The sequence below is a fragment of the Mustela erminea genome, chromosome 12, assembly GCF_009829155.1.
Source record: "Mustela erminea isolate mMusErm1 chromosome 12, mMusErm1.Pri, whole genome shotgun sequence".
Lineage (NCBI taxonomy): Eukaryota > Metazoa > Chordata > Mammalia > Carnivora > Mustelidae > Mustela > Mustela erminea.
In genome coordinates this window covers 91,450,492-91,465,261 of record NC_045625.1, presented here as the reverse complement: position 1 = coordinate 91,465,261, position 14,770 = coordinate 91,450,492, and the positions used below count along the sequence as shown (strand labels likewise).

At 62.2% G+C, this 14,770-nt stretch overlaps 1 protein-coding gene and 1 long non-coding RNA gene across 2 annotated transcripts; one reads left to right on the top strand and one right to left on the bottom strand.

Moving 5' to 3' along the window:
• Nucleotides 1–1,007: 1,007 nt before the first annotated feature.
• Nucleotides 1,008–3,687, bottom strand: LOC116570956. Its single transcript, XR_004277614.1, has 3 exons — nt 2,144–3,687; nt 1,854–2,068; nt 1,008–1,736 (listed from the first exon to the last, which is right to left on the bottom strand). It is a non-coding gene; the product is annotated as an uncharacterized LOC116570956 (long non-coding RNA).
• A 128-nt stretch (nt 3,688–3,815) lies between these two features.
• Nucleotides 3,816–13,533, top strand: LOC116570955. Its single transcript, XM_032308591.1, is given in 6 exon segments — nt 3,816–4,289; nt 4,529–4,682; nt 5,738–5,834; nt 5,987–12,612; nt 12,615–13,237; nt 13,239–13,533. Coding segments are annotated over 3 exon segments (1,008 nt in total). The 5' UTR covers nt 3,816–4,289; nt 4,529–4,682; nt 5,738–5,834; nt 5,987–12,486; the 3' UTR covers nt 13,498–13,533.
• The last annotated feature ends 1,237 nt before the right edge of the window (nt 13,534–14,770 follow it).

Here is a 14,770-nt window from a genome sequence, read left to right as displayed (position 1 = left end):
GGCAGCCTGACCTTCTGGCACAGCGAGACTCCATCGCCTCGGGCAACCCTCCTCTCTGGTGCCCAGTTGTCACCTGTCCTCTTGTGGGCAGCGTACCTGCTGGTGTCGCAGCGGGGTGAGCTGTTTCCTTCCCGTCGGATTCACTCCCCTTTTTTATTCTTCTTCCTAGCTGCTTGCTTGTCTTTGCACATCTGGACTCACCCTGTCCTTGGGAATGAGTAGAGGCGTGCCTCCCACTTCTCGTGGAGCCCCCCCAGGAACACCTGTGGGCTGTGCCGGCGGCACCCAAGCTGGTTGGCCCCGACTAAGCCAGCCGCCGCCTCTCCCCGCTGTGGCTCAAACCGCCTTCTGTCTCCATCCTCCGCTCCCTGTGCAAGAGGGGGACACAGTCTGGGAGTCCCTCCAAGAGGACAGACCAGCTCACCACTTAGAGAGCGGCTTTGGGAGTTGAGAGTTTGCTTCAAGGGCAGCTTCCAGCTCTGTGTCCCACAGGACGCAGGAAGTGGGCGCCCCTAAACCCCGCCTCCCGCCGAGCCGCTCCCCAAACCTCCAAAGAGGCATTCGTACCGGCCAAGGGCAGGGCAGGGGACAACCATGGGGACCAGGACGGGCCGGTGACCCGTAGTCTCAGACAACCAGGCCTGCGTGCCAGCCCCACGGCCATGCTGGCAAGTCCCTGCTGCTCTGGGTGCCCCTGGAGCGCTCCCCCTGCCCAGGATCTGGCCGCTCCACTCACTTCCAAGCTAGCCCAGTCTGCCGATGCCCCCCTCACATCTGTCTTACAAAACCAGCCTTCCTGGGAGCCTGGGTGGTTCTGTCGGGGAAGCGTCTGCCTTCAGCTCCGGTCGTGGCTCCAGGGTCCTGGGATCGAGTCCCGCATCAGGCTCCCTGCTCCACAGGGGGTCTGCTTCTCCCTCTGCCTCTGCTGCTCCCCCGGCTTGCTGTGCTCATGCTCTGTCTCTTAAATAAATAAATAAAATCTAAAAAAAAAAAAAAAACCTGGCTTCCTCTCCATGTCACCGCATCCCCTAAAAGCCAATTCCGTAAAACCACAAGGGGAATCACACCGCACGCCCATTAGAAAGGCCACAACCTGCGACACTCACCCCACCCGTGCTGGCAGGGGTGGTTGTGCCGGGGAAGGCGGGAGGACCGCCCGCCACACTGTGGACGACCGTCTGGCAATTTCTCAAATTTAAACGCCCTCCTCCCCTGGGGCCCGGCAGGTCAGGCTGCTGATGCTCATGCAGAGGGGCCGAGCTCCGATGTGCACCTGGAAGCCCACACACGGGTGTGGACGGCCGCGTGCTTCACCACTGCCAAGGCCTGGGAGCAGCCAGGACGTCCTTCCCCGGGTGAACGGAAGAGCCAACGGCGGTCCGCCCAGACAGGAGAATGCGGTTCCGTGCGGGAACGGAATGAGCTCTCCGGCCGTGAAAAGACACAGAGGAGCTCAAGGGTCTATTACCAGGCGAGAGAAGCCAGTCCTGAAAGTCTCCCCAGTGGTTCCGACTCTGTGACATCCTGGAGAAGAGACATCGAGGGAGACGGTCAAGAGCTCTGGGACGCGGGGCCGGCTCGGGCCGTTGAGCTGCTGACTCTTGGCTTCGGCTCAAGTCCTGATCCCGGGGTCATGAGCTCGAGCCCTGCGTCGGGCTCTGTGCTGGGCGTAGAGACCGCTTCGGATCCTCTCTCCCCTGTCACGCTCACACTCTCTTTCTCTAGAATAAACAAATCTTTAAAAAAGAGAGAGAGGTCAGGGGCTGCCGGGGCTGGGGAGAGAGGGTGGTCGGGTGCGGCAGGGGTTTCTGGGGAGCTGAGGCCACTCTGCCTGTCACTGTAATGACGGGTACGTCAGCAAACGTTTGTCGGAAGCGTAACGTGCCCAACGCCCAGAGTAAGTCCCGCGGTAAGCTCTGGCCTTCGGGCGATGACATCACCCGACATCCATGCAGGGCTGCCCTCGGGCCGGGGTGCTGACGGCGGGGGCGGCGGTGCCTGGGTCGGGGAGCGGGCACGCGGGCTAGCTCTCTTCCTTCGGCTCCATTTTGCTACAAATCTAAAACTGCTCTAACAATAAATTGATAAGCAAATTTTTCATTTATTTACATAAGTAGATACAGAGCCGGGAGCTCACACAGACGGCTGACCTTGTCCCTAGAGGGCAGCTCTGGGCGGCCGGCCTGCGGCCTCTCCTGTGCCCATGGGCCGAAGCGGCGATCGTCTTTCTGTGCTCACATCCCATCACGGGGAGTCCCGAGAGAGACAGAGAGAAAACGAGCAGGGAGCCGGGGGAAGGAGAAGCAGCTCCGTGCTGAGCAGGGAGCCCAGTGCGGGTTCGGTCCCAGGCCCCTGACCCCGTGACCTGAGCCGAAGGCAGACGTTTTACTGTCTGAGCCTCCCAGGGGCCCCCAAAGGAGACCTTTTAAATGGGGCCGTGGGGACACACAGCATCCCCACTTGCAGTTTGGTTTCGCTTCGCTGTGGGCCTGGCTACGCACTGTGGTCAGTGTGCACGGACCCGGGTTCACATACGACTTCTACTGGAATCAGTGGCTAGAAACACCCAGTGCTCGTAAAAAACCTAGGGGGCTCTTCAAAAAACGGGGCTACGATCTGCTACAGATGGAAGCCAAACACTGTGTGTGTCCCTTCCTCCTCCTCCTCCTCCCCCCTGCAAGGATGACCCTGGGCATATCCTTCTATCTTCTCAGTGCACAGAGGGACTGATTTAAGGCTTCTATTGCACAAACCCCATACCGCGAATGCCTGGGTCTGCGAAGGGCCGCGGAGCCCCAGCCGTAGCGAGTTACGGCTCCTGCCGGATGCCTGGAGATTAGATTTTGTGTGGCCCACGAATTCCCTTCCAAGCCCTCTGACGTGTGGGATGGCGAATTCCAAGTTTATGATCGTACCGCTCCCTCCTCCTGTGCGAGACAAGTTCCTCCCCGAGCCGCGGCTGCTGGTGGGAATGAGTGGACTGTGGAGTCTTTCTAGAAGACAGACCTGCTTTCTCCCAGCCGCGGGACGCGGGGGCGGGGCAGCGACGTCGGGACGGACCCGCCAAAGCTGTCGCTCCCCAGCCTCGCTTCAAGCCACTACAGAGGCAAACTTCCCAGCCTAAGCTCCCTCTCTCTCTCTCTCTCAGATAAATAAAATCTTTCAAAAATAAAAAATACAGTAAAATCTCCCCCGTGACACGAAGATCCACGACCAGACCATTTAAGGTGTTGGAAACAAGTGGTCTGTCTGCCTTCCAAACGAGCCAACTCATGCCCAGTGAGGGGGTAGACACGCAAGCAGCAGCCGACCGCGCTCGCCCCGCCTCCTGACGGCAAGTCTGACCCTCACGTGCAAGTCCGTTGGGATCGCGTCCTTTCCTGGCTGCCCTGATGTTTGTCCACAGTTCCAGACAAGCAGGTTTCCCGAAACCCAGGGATCTGAGGGGCTCGGATCACACAGCACGTCCGCTACTCTCTTCCCGCCAGTTGTGGTCGACCATGAGAACAGCCCGGCCTAACTCTTCAGGCCAGGCTGCCGGGCCCAGCCACCGCGAGGAGCAGCTCTGGAGAAAGGTGCACACACGCAGGACACGCGCCCCCGACCACCGTCCCAGCCGCGCGGGGCTCCCAAGAGAGCTTTTCCTCTTAGCAATGCCAAGAGCCTGTGTGACCGGCCCGCCCGGCCCGTTCCTCCTCCTGCATCTGGTGGAACCAGAGGAAGGGAAACAGGGTCACAGGCTGCCCCGAGAAGGCCACACCTCTCTCCTCACTCGTTCCGCGAACACCACCCACTACACTCCACAAAGATGAAGAAAATACGGCCGTGCCCCTGTAGAGCGCCCCGGTGACAGGTGCCTGTGTCTTCACGGAATGGGTGTACCCCTGCCCCCATCTAGTGCAGGTGGCGGGGGGCGCGCCCCACAGCCACTGGGGTCCCAGAAGCCCGTCACCACCAGGACCTCCACGTCCAGCCGGCAGAACATGAACGAAGAGGCAGGGGAGCTAGAGCCCCGACCGAGGTCCTGAGGCCGCGCCCACCTGCAGCGGGACCCAGTGCCCCGGAGATTGAGGGGAAGGGGGAGCGCGCACAGGCCCCCGTCCCCGTGGCTGGGATGCCCCACCAGGAAACAGCAGCCACTCCGGGTGGGAAGGCGCCCCGAGCAGGACCTGACGAGACCTGCGTGCCCAGCGGGGCGCTCGCGGCCGGTGCTCCTCATGTCCCACTAGCGTCCAGGCCCAAGGGCATCCTTCCAGCCAGCGACTCAGCTTCTCCTGGCAACTCTCTCCGTGAGTACAGTTTATTTCTTCAAACACATTCAAGCAGAAAGAGCAACGTCTCCAGCAGGAATACATACATACGCCTTCCTCTACAGAGAGCGGTTTCCCTCCTCTGCCGTGTCCCTCAGTGACGGCAGCGCCCGCAGTGATGCGCGGTCAGCCTGCGGGTCACACGGCAGGATTTAAAATTGGTTCCCAGGTGTGCGGGCAAATGTGCAGGTCACCAGCCCTTTTCTTGTTATTTCCAGCGCTTTCCGTCTGGAAAAGGGAAAAGGAGAGCCCGGGTGCCTGTGTATACGGAGCCTGGGTGCGGCGGCCTGGGGATCCCACAAAGGACGCACCAGGGGACATGCCCTCCGTTTCACCAGAGACAAAAGAGCCGTGGAAATCAGTACCCGAACGGTCAGTGGAAGCAACAGATATTTTATTCATGACGCGAGGAAGCCTCCGTCTGCCTGGCCGCTGAGATCCCGCAGCGCGGTCCCGGGCTCCACACGGCCCTGCACCTCTTCCCGGGCGATGTCTAAGCCACAAACCTCAGGACGCGGTAGCTGAAAACAACAGGCATCACTGGGCACTCCCCTGGGCTCGCCTGGGCGGCTCGGGCTCAGGTTCCTGGGAGACTCAGCTGGGGGACAGCGGGGGCTGAGGTCCCTCCACGGGCACGTCAGTGCTGGCGGCTCGAGTGTCCTCGCCGCCTGTCAGCTGCCTCGCCCCAGGGCAAGCAAAGCCAGAGAGAGGGGGCTCCGGTGGCCTCTGTGCTCCGGGGATAGCCCCTGTAACACCATTGCTGGGGAGGGGACGGAGACCCTGCCTCACAGGGAGGGAAGACCAGTCGCCCCGGAAGACAGGCTCATGAGGGGCGGGGGCTGTCGGCAGGATCTGTTTGGGAAACGCAGTCTGGCCAAGGGTCTCGTCGGCAAATCTTGTCCCTGGAGCTCATCTAAGCCCCAAATAAGAGAAGCTGCTTGGAGAGGGGACATCACCTGGCTGGGCTCACATGGCCAGGACCAGGACAGGGACCGAGGCAGTGAGGGTCCAGAAGCTCTCCCCCCGGGGGAGGAAGGCCCCCGTTCTCCCCCTACAAGCAGGGGGTTAGCCTGACGAAGCCATCAGGGCCAAGGGACAAGGTGAGGAGCTCCCCGCTTCTCCTCTCCCAGGACCCAGCACACACCCTCTGTCGGCCTCCGGCCACTCCATGCCGGGGCCAGACGCTGGGTGTCTTTACAGGGTGTCTCAGACCCTGGGCCTGCCCCTGCTCGGACTGCCGGGAGTGGAGAGGGAGAAATCTTGCCGGGAGTAGGTCTCTGACCACAGGCCTCCGGGGACCGTGAGCAGGAGCCCTCGGGACGTGGAACATGGGGCCTGCTCCAGGCCTGGAGCCTCCTGTGGAGCCTCTCGGGGGTATTGGAGGACGGCTGGCGACTGCCCACAGCCCACGCGTACTCTCTCTCCAGCTCCCACCCTGCTGGACTGGATAGGGCCATCGGGCGGAGAGCCAGGCCGGCACCAGGCAGCGGCAGCACGCGGGCACCTGTCACGATGCTGGTGAAGGTGAGCAGACGGCTGCCTGCGCCCACACTCCCGGGGGCTCCCCTGGGCACACAGCTTGGGTGGGACGTCGCTGGTGCTGCCCAGTGAACGTGGAACCGGGAGACCCTGGACAGACTCACTGACAGCCCCTGACCCACGCGGTCCTTCCCCAGGGTGGTCCAACAGCGGCCTGTGACCTGACAGGAGGCAGCCTTGTGCTGTCCCTGGGGGCGGGGCAGGCGGCAGGACGGACGGACCCGGAGCAGCGTGGGGGACGGCCCGGACCCGTGGGCCGCAGCCCCGCCCTGGAATGAGCTGGTAAGAGCGGACCAGGACAGGCTTGCCCGTGGCGACCGTCACTGCGCCCCCTCACTGCTGCACAGAGTGGGCTGCGGCGGCCCCAAAGCCCCTCTCTCCCTGTTGGCGGCAGGCCAAGCAGGGTCCAGGAGGGGACAAAACAGAAGGGACAGGAGAGGTCGCAGCCCCCAGGACCGTTCAGGGGCTATCATTCCCAGGACCCTCCCCAGGAGGCCAGGGTGGTGACAGCCCACAGGACCCGCTGGGAAGAAGTCTGGGCACTAAGCTGGGTGGGCCTGGGGGCAACCCACCCGAGCACCTCCCCCTTCTCCTGCACCCTTCCCCAGGGCGGGGGCAGCATGAGGATCTCCATTTTGGAGAGGTGCAGAGAGCACAGGGAGGAGGCAGGGCCACTTTGCAGCGGGGCGGGGGCCCAGAGCCTTGGCCCTCAGGAGGAGACTCTGCCTCTTCCCCAGAGGTGGGGACCGCCTGTTGGCTCTGATTTTCCCGCTGCCCCACTTGGCCTTGAGCCTGGGGAAGTGAAAGTGTTGTGTTCCTCATTACCCACAGACTGCGGGGATTGCAAGACGGGGGCCCCGGGGGCTGCCTGCCAGCACAAGCCAACCAGGGAGCCCTTAGATGCGAGGGATGTCCACTGGAGAGCATCTTACTCCTCCTGCGTCCCCAGATCCCGAGCACGGAGCCTGAGCATCTCCTGGGCCTGCCAGCCTTGCTCCCGGCTCTGTCTGGGGCTCTTGCAGCCTCGATCCGGGCCGGGAGAGGAGGGGCCTCTGGGGCAGCCAGGATGGGGTGCGGGAAAGGAAACCCAGGGAGGTCAGCGGACCCAACCCAGCAGCTGCTCTCTGAATGCAGCTTGAGGGAAAGCACGCCAGGCAGCCGAAAGGAATGTCACTAAAGTGAGCAGCAGGGCTGAGAAGCCATTCCATTTCCCGTTGTGTGGTTCCCTCCAGTGCACACGGCAGAGGCCAGGCCAACTCAGAACATTCAGTACAAATGCTGAGCTGTCGGCTCATCCCTAAAAAAAGCCTCCAGCTGCTGGCGGCAGAGCGGCTTGGAAAGCAGGTTCCCTGGGAAAGGAGAGCCCTACACTTGAGAGAACAAAACTGGAAAAGCAAGACTTCCGGGGGGGTGGGAGGCAATGGCTGGCATGATGGCAGCCCCAAAGCTACAGGAGTCGGGACTGGAGGCGATGGGGCCAAGAACAGCAGGAAGGTGTTCACCGTGGATCGTGCTGGGGGCAGCCAGGGTTTCTCCACACAGGGCTGACCCGAGACGACCCTGGCTCAGCATGTCTGACGACAAACCTGATGATGGTTAATTTGGCATCAACTCGGCTGGCCTAAGGGACGCCCTGTTTGCTGGTGTGTCTGTGGGAGTGTGTCTTCAGAAGAGATGAGCATTTGGTTCAGAAGCCTAATGAAGAACTCCTCCCTCACCGGTGGGGACAGGCGGCACTCCGTCAACAGCACCCAGGCGGGAGGACGGCGAACTCGCTCTCCTCGGGAGCCGGGACGTCCATCTCTCGGGTTCTCCGTCTTCCCGTCTCAGACTGAATGACACAACCGGCCCCCCCGCATAGCCCGCGGAGCTTCGCAGCCTCCATAAGTACACGGGTCCGCGGCCAGGATAAATGTCCTCCTGCCCTTACAGCAACCCATGTCCCGTGGGTTCTGTTTTCCTGGAGAGCCCGTTACAAGCTGTGTGTTTTCACCACGCTGCTTCTCCAGGGGAAGAGTGACCTCAGCACCCTTCCCGTCCTTGTCTTCTGCTGGTGATGGAGGAAACAGTCCCATCGGGCCGGGGACGGAACGGGGGGATCCTGCCCCCTGAGCGGGTGTCAACAGACGGACGCCTCCCCTGGGAGTACACTGCGGGCCTGCTGGGGACAGCAGAAGGCTCCACCAGCCAGAAAAGGAGGCAGCACACGGTTTCTCCATGCGTAACTGTGGGATTTGGCTACTGTACAGCTTCTAGAGCAAACAAGGTTGCTGGAACGCCTGTTGCACCCTGGGGACGTGGCTTTGTGGCCTGGCTTTCGTGCTGGAGCCCACTTTGCACCCCTGGTGACTCTAATTCCCAAGATTTGCCCAAGAACACTCTGCTGTGTTTCCACATTTGTTCTAAGGAAGCTTTGCCCACGAGTTTGAGACTCACTGTTGATGTCCCTGTTCAGCTTCTAGGTTCCGTCCTCGCTCAGCGGGGCCCGGCCGAGCGGTCGCATGTGTGTCCTCCCACATACGCGGACGAGGCCAGCAGCAAACCGGAAGGCCGAGTCCGGACGCTGGGCTCCCGTGGCCTCCCGTCACTCACTTCCTGGAGCTACTCCTCGTTAGGCCCATTTGACAGGGGAGCACGTGGAACCCCAGGGCGCCAGCCCCCCGGTGACGCTCACTCAGCTGCCCCAGAAACGAAGCCAGGCGGTTAGATGGGACTCCGAGTAAGGTCATTCCTCCACAGCTGCCTTTTCATGCCAACACCCTGCCCCTCGGGCTTTCCAGTCCGGAAGCCCGTGGGGCACGGAGTCTGGAAGCCACGATGTGCCAGCAGAGAAGCTGCCGTCAGGGGCGCTGCTCATCCCTCCCCTGTGCGGTCCGGCTGTGCCGTGAGCCTGAAGTGAGCGCTCTCCGAGCCTCAGTCCCCCCTTCGCAGGGCGGGTATGATGACGGCCCGCTGGCTGCGCGATGCCGGAGGCCCACGGCCGTGCTGGGCCGGGCGCTTACCTGTATCCCTGTAACTCTGAGGTCAGGAACAGAGTCACTGACGAGGTGACCATGAGTCCCAGAGACCCCCAGCCTGAGCACGAACGCCAGCACAGCACGGAGTCTCGGTTCGGGGGGCGGCCTTTACAAAGCACCACAATCCAGGGGCCACAACAGAAGTTTACCATCTCCTGGTCCTGGAGGCCGGAAGCGGGAGACCAGGGCATCAAGTAGCACCCCGCTCCCTGCACGATTCGGGGTAGAATCCGTCCCTGCGTCTTCTGGCTTCTGACAGCAGCCGTCAGCCCTGGCCCTCCCAGGTTTCCAGATCCGTTGCTCCCGGCTCGGCCTCCCTTCCCAGAAGCCGCCTTCCTTGTGTCTTTTCTTATAAGGACTCGCGTCCTATTGGACTAGGGCCCACCTGATGCCTTCACCTTATCCTGATCACCTCTGCTAAGACCCTATTTTCAAACAAGGTCACATTCACGGGCACTGAGATACCAACGTCTTGCTCCGAAGCTCTCCCCCCTCCCCGCTGCAAGCTGGGGCCATTTAAAGTACGCGGTTTCCAAGCTGGGGCTCCCCTGCCGGAGCCGGCCGTCACAGGCCAGAGCCCAAATTCCCCAAGGGCTGAGACCAGAGCGTCTGAGGGCTGCAAGGCCCGTCGGGACCCAGACCAGATGCGTCCCCAAACTCCTCTGTGCCTCCCGGGAGGAAGGTGTGCAGCAGAGACATCCTGAGGGCAAAGATGCCTCGGGATACCTGCTGGTCGGCCGGGCGGCCTCTCTCACGTACGGCGAGATTCTAGCACGTGAACTCTGCCCCCCACACCTTAGGAGGGCAGTGATGGGGGGCTCGCTGGGGGAGGATACGGGGTTGTCTGCTGTACCTGTCCAGGTGTGTGGTGACAGATGGAGAATGGCCCGTGGCAGCTCAGAGAAAGCAACTCTCGCTCCCCGACTTCAGGGGCATCTATGGGTTAGGAAACAGAACCTCTCTGGGCGCCAGTTTTGATAAGCTGGAAAGACAATCAGGAACGTGCCGCAGGGGCCGAGCCATGGCAGGGAGACCCTCCCCACGGTGCCGTAGTTCTGCGATCTGTAGTCATCCAGCCGGGACGGAAGATCCCCAGCTTACGAAGCTGTTCACTTCTATGGAGACTGAGAGCAAAGGCAGCGACAAGGGGCCATTCCCAGGGCCCATCCCACCTTGGCAAGGACGCTAATCTTCCCCACACCTAACCCGGAATGACCCAGCAGCTACCATCAGCGTCCGGAAGGAGCCACTTCTCTTCCCCACCACCTGCGCCTGTGGCTCCTTTCCCAGATCCAGAGACGCTCGGAGCGGCTGAGCAGGACACTCGCTGGGGGGGTCTAAGAACACGGTGGGCGTCGCACAGTTGAACCCAGCTCTGACACAGTCTCTCTGGACACCGACACAGGTTGGAGGCTCTGTCCCACCGCCTCCCACCACACTCAAACTGCAGGAGAGCCAAGGGCCACCGATCCTGGGTCCCCACGACGCCCTCCTGGGGTTCCCTTCATGTTCTGCTTCCCTCGAGCGGCTCACGGAACTCAGGGAACCGGTTTACTGGCCGGATTGCCGGTTTATTACAGAGGACGTTACAGAATGGGCGTCAAGGGCCAGATGAAGAGATACCGGGGTGAGGTCCCCTGGGCATGGTGGCAGCATTCTGGCTTGGCGTCCCGGAGCTCTCCAAACCCCGTCTTTCTGGGGGTTTATGGAGGCTTCATTACGTGGGCATGTTGATAACCCTGGCTATTGGTGACTGATCCAACGCCAGGCCTCGTCCCTCCCCAGAGGCCGTGGGCGGGACTGAAAGTTCTTCCCCGTCATATGGCTGTCGCGGCAGCCCTGCGCGGAGGCCATCAAAGGAGGAACCAGCAGAGGACGGCGTGCAGGGGGGTGTGCTCTCCTTCGCCCAAGTGGGAAGAATTCCCGTCTCCCACAGGCGGGCTTTGAAGAGTTCCGTTACCAAAGCAAACGGAGGGAGGATTCAGAGATGAAATTCCGCATTAGCCGCCCTTTGTGGGTACCCCGCTCCTGCCCAGCGGGTGCTGTGATGGTCCTTAGGAATTCAGACTTTAAAGGATGTTTTTCTGGAAGGGAGCCTTTGTATATCCAGGCTGGTTGGTGGATTCTGCAGGACTGGGAGCAGCCTGAGGGAAGGCGGCCCACAGCAGCACGCCCACAGGTGCATGGCGGCGTTTGGGGGGAACATAGGGACAGTCGACAGTAAGGGAGCCAACTGGCCCCGTGCCCGGCCTCATGCCCTCATTCTGGAAGCAGATTCTATTGGGGCACCCACGGTGGGGGCTGGGTTTCTCTCTTCCCTAGTCCTGATGATCAGCAGAGGGAAACGTACTCGAGAGCCGTGCCATCTGGGTCCCGAGATTCTCAGGGATGCCTCTCTTGTTCCGGGCACATCTGCGAGTTTTCCAGAAAGAAACAACCTGAAAGTGACAAGCTAGGCCCGGGAACATTCTGCGCCACGGGACAGCTGCGGAGACCCTCGCGGGAGTCCGAGTGCTGGCCCTAGTCACTTGACGAGTCGGTGTGGGGGACCAGCGCCCGGCCCCAGCCAGCCCCACACCAAGCTCCCGGGGACACCAGGACAGCCTAGCTGGGGACGCAGGGAGCAGCGGAAGAGGACATGAAGGACGTTCATACGGACAGAGCTCACTCGTGCCACATCTGTGTGATAGAGACCACAGGACCTGCCGTGCTCTTCCTAGAACAACCTGTCGCAGACCCCGACTGCAGAAGTGAGACAGCACGTTTAGCAAATTCACCTGTTGGAGAGCAGGGCCACGGAGAACCCGACTTCCTAATACCAAAGTCCTGGTGCCCAGCCCCACAGCCCCAGGACCCCCACCGGCCCAGGTCCTATAGCCCCCCAGGACCTACAGCCTCCAAGACTCACACCCCCAGGACCGAAACTGCCAGGCCCTACACGCCCCAGAACCTACAACCCCAGGGCCCCACACCACCCCCTCCCCAGGCCCAGTCCTGCTGGTGGCTCAGGAAGCACTCCAGGCCAGAGCAGGAAGAGAGGTGACTCTGAGCTGCCGGTATGGGAAGCAGGGGCAGGACAGGTGCCTGGGAGACAGGCCTCCACCAGGCAGCTGGGGGCGGGGGGGCTGGGGGCGGGGCCTGTGGAGATGGGGGCGGGTCCCGGCAGCCTGGCTGGCTCTGCTCCACAGGGAAGGCACAGCCTGGGGGTTAGAGGCCGGGCGTGCTCCGGCCGCTCCCCTGGGCCACCAGCCCCCTCTCTCGCAGGTTGCTAGCCCAGAGCTAAAGGATGCCTTCTCCCAGGGCAGCCGGGAGATGAAGCTGCTCGGATCATATCACTCCCACTCCCTTTTCAGCTCAAAAGGACCCCAGAGACCCCCACCCCACTTTCCTCCTAATCACAGAGGCCCCGTCAACAGTCCATCGTGGTGAGTCCTCGAGGAATGCCTGGGGGTGCAGGCTCCCTCTTCCCGGGGGAGCCTCCTTCTTGTTCCTTGCCGGGCGGTCTGTACCCTGACCCGGACTGCCCTCACATGGGACACACCTACATGTGCTGAACACGGTCTCTCAGGGCCCAAGGCAGGTTGAGCCCCCCGCCCCCCATTACCCTCCTGGTATATGGAATGTTCACAACCAGCGGATGCTGCATGGTAGGGCCCAAGGGACTGACCGGCTCCCGCCTCGGCCCCACAGCCACACTTCCCTTCTTAACCTTGCCACACGCACGTGTGCACACACACACGCACACGCACACACATGCGAGCGCATGCGCGCACACACACACCCTTTAAAGTGTATTCCTCTGAGAAATGCCCCATTAGCATCAGGCTGCTTCCATCCCCCCACAACAGGCCTTGGACATGCCAGGAGCCACCTGCCCCAGGGCCTTTGTGCCGTTCCTTCTGTCTGGGGTCCGTCTGTATGCACACGTTGCCCAGATCCCTGCCGCGGGTCCTTCAGCGCTCCGCACACCCTGCTGCCCTCAGCACACATGTTCCCGCCCCGTGAGCACTCCGCACACGTCGTCACCGGTGCTGCCCTCCGTGCCCCCCGGCCTGTGTGTGCTTCGGTTAGTCCGAGGGCAGGACCCACCCCTGCATCTCAGGGAGACCTTAACAGACCCTGCGCTGGCCCTGGTCGCTCCCCACCACCCGCCCCTTCTCTGTATGGGACTGAACGTCCCCGAAGGCCAGGCTCGACAGTGCCCAGGTACCCGCGGCACTTCCGTGGCACTTCCGTGGCACTTCCGTCCACGTCACGGGACTTGACCTTGTCACAGTTCTTGCTAAGCCCCCTGCTGGGTCCTCAGATCCCAGGCCGGAGCTGTGTCACGAGGACGGCATCTCCCACTTCTCTGAGAGGTTCTGTTGGTCCCGCAGGTCACGGCCCGTCCCCTCGGGCATTTCCACACACTCCTGAGCACAGAGTCTCCCGACTTCGGGAAGAAACGTGAGCTAACATTGCCTCAAATGTTGCCTCTGGCAGCGGCAACCCCAATGAACCTCCACCCACATAGTCCTGGGCAAATCTGGGGCCACTCTGCTGCCTGGCAGCCCCATCAGCTGGGCCGCAGGAACTCCACGGCAAGACAGGAGCCTTGGGAAAATGCAGCAAATGGGAGAAGCAGGAAGTAGGGAATGATGTGACTTTGGGTGGGTTGGGCCTCTGGGGTCCCCCTTGACTCAGCACTCCACCAAGAGCCAAGTGCCTGGCCCCGAGGCCAGTGGCAGATCGGGGACCTCAGCCAACACTTGCTGAGTGCTGGCTGGGAGACGGGGCAGCTGCCAGGGACAGTGAGGGGCTGGGATGGCCCTGCCCTTCGAGGAGTCATGTAGGCGCGAGCAGGGAGCGTGCCCATGGACAGACAGATGTGCTAGGGAGGGTCCAGCCTGGAGGCCACATGGTGGGGGGCCTTCCAGGTCTGGCCCCGTGGCTCCGTCATCACCCAATAGACTGGCATGAAGCCACGCCCAGATACGGCTGGGAAAACTGCCCCAGGAACAGGGTCCTGCCTCCGCCAACAAGGGAGGCCGTCCACCGAGCTGCGTGGGCCCGGAGGAGGGCAGGGCTCTGTGCCACCGTCAGCAGAGCAGGGCTGGCCCCGGGAAGACCGCAGCGACTCCGTGATACCACGTGCAGGACAGCAGCTCCGCAGAGTGGCGGGGTCGATGTGGCCCCTGTGTGATGTGGACGACAGAGCTGCTGGCCAGATGCCGCACCCCTGCGCGGAAGCTGGCCCTGCCACACCCCTGCGCGGAAGCTGGCCCAGGAGCTTGTCATGCAAGCAGCCCAGGGGGATTCCTGCCTGGGCACAGCCGCTGCCTCATTCCCCTTGTCTGGCCAGTCGCTCCCCAGCCTTGGTGGCTTGTGGATAAGGAAGGCCCGTAGGAATGCCACACCTGCTTTGGAAAAAGGATGTGCATCTTGGAGAGACGGCTCAATCCCACAGGAACCATCCCAGCCGTGCTCTCTGCCCGGGGCAGACCATAGAGCACAGCCCCGGCTGGAGAGGGCGGCTCGGGCCCCAGGCGCCCCTGCCCCATCCGAGCCCCAGCGAAATCCTCAAGGCCTCCCAGACTTGCTTTGTGGGGGCAGCCCTCGGGAGCTTTCCAGAACACCCCTGCCGCGCCTGGTCCATCCACACCGCTGCCTGGAAGGCAGCCTGTCTCACCTCCTCTGAGCCCTCGACCCCTCTGCCGTCCCTTCCCTGGAGCCCCTCACCCTGGACAGAGCTTGGGTGCCGGCCACGAATGAGGGCTGCAGTGCCCGCCCCCCAGCTGTGAGCTCCAGGGAGGCTCGCACTGCCTGTCGCGGAGAGAAGGCCGGCAACCAGAGGGGATTGGGTGGAAAAGCTAACATTTGGCTTTAAGCTCAAACAACAATCATTACCAACAACCCTATAAAAGG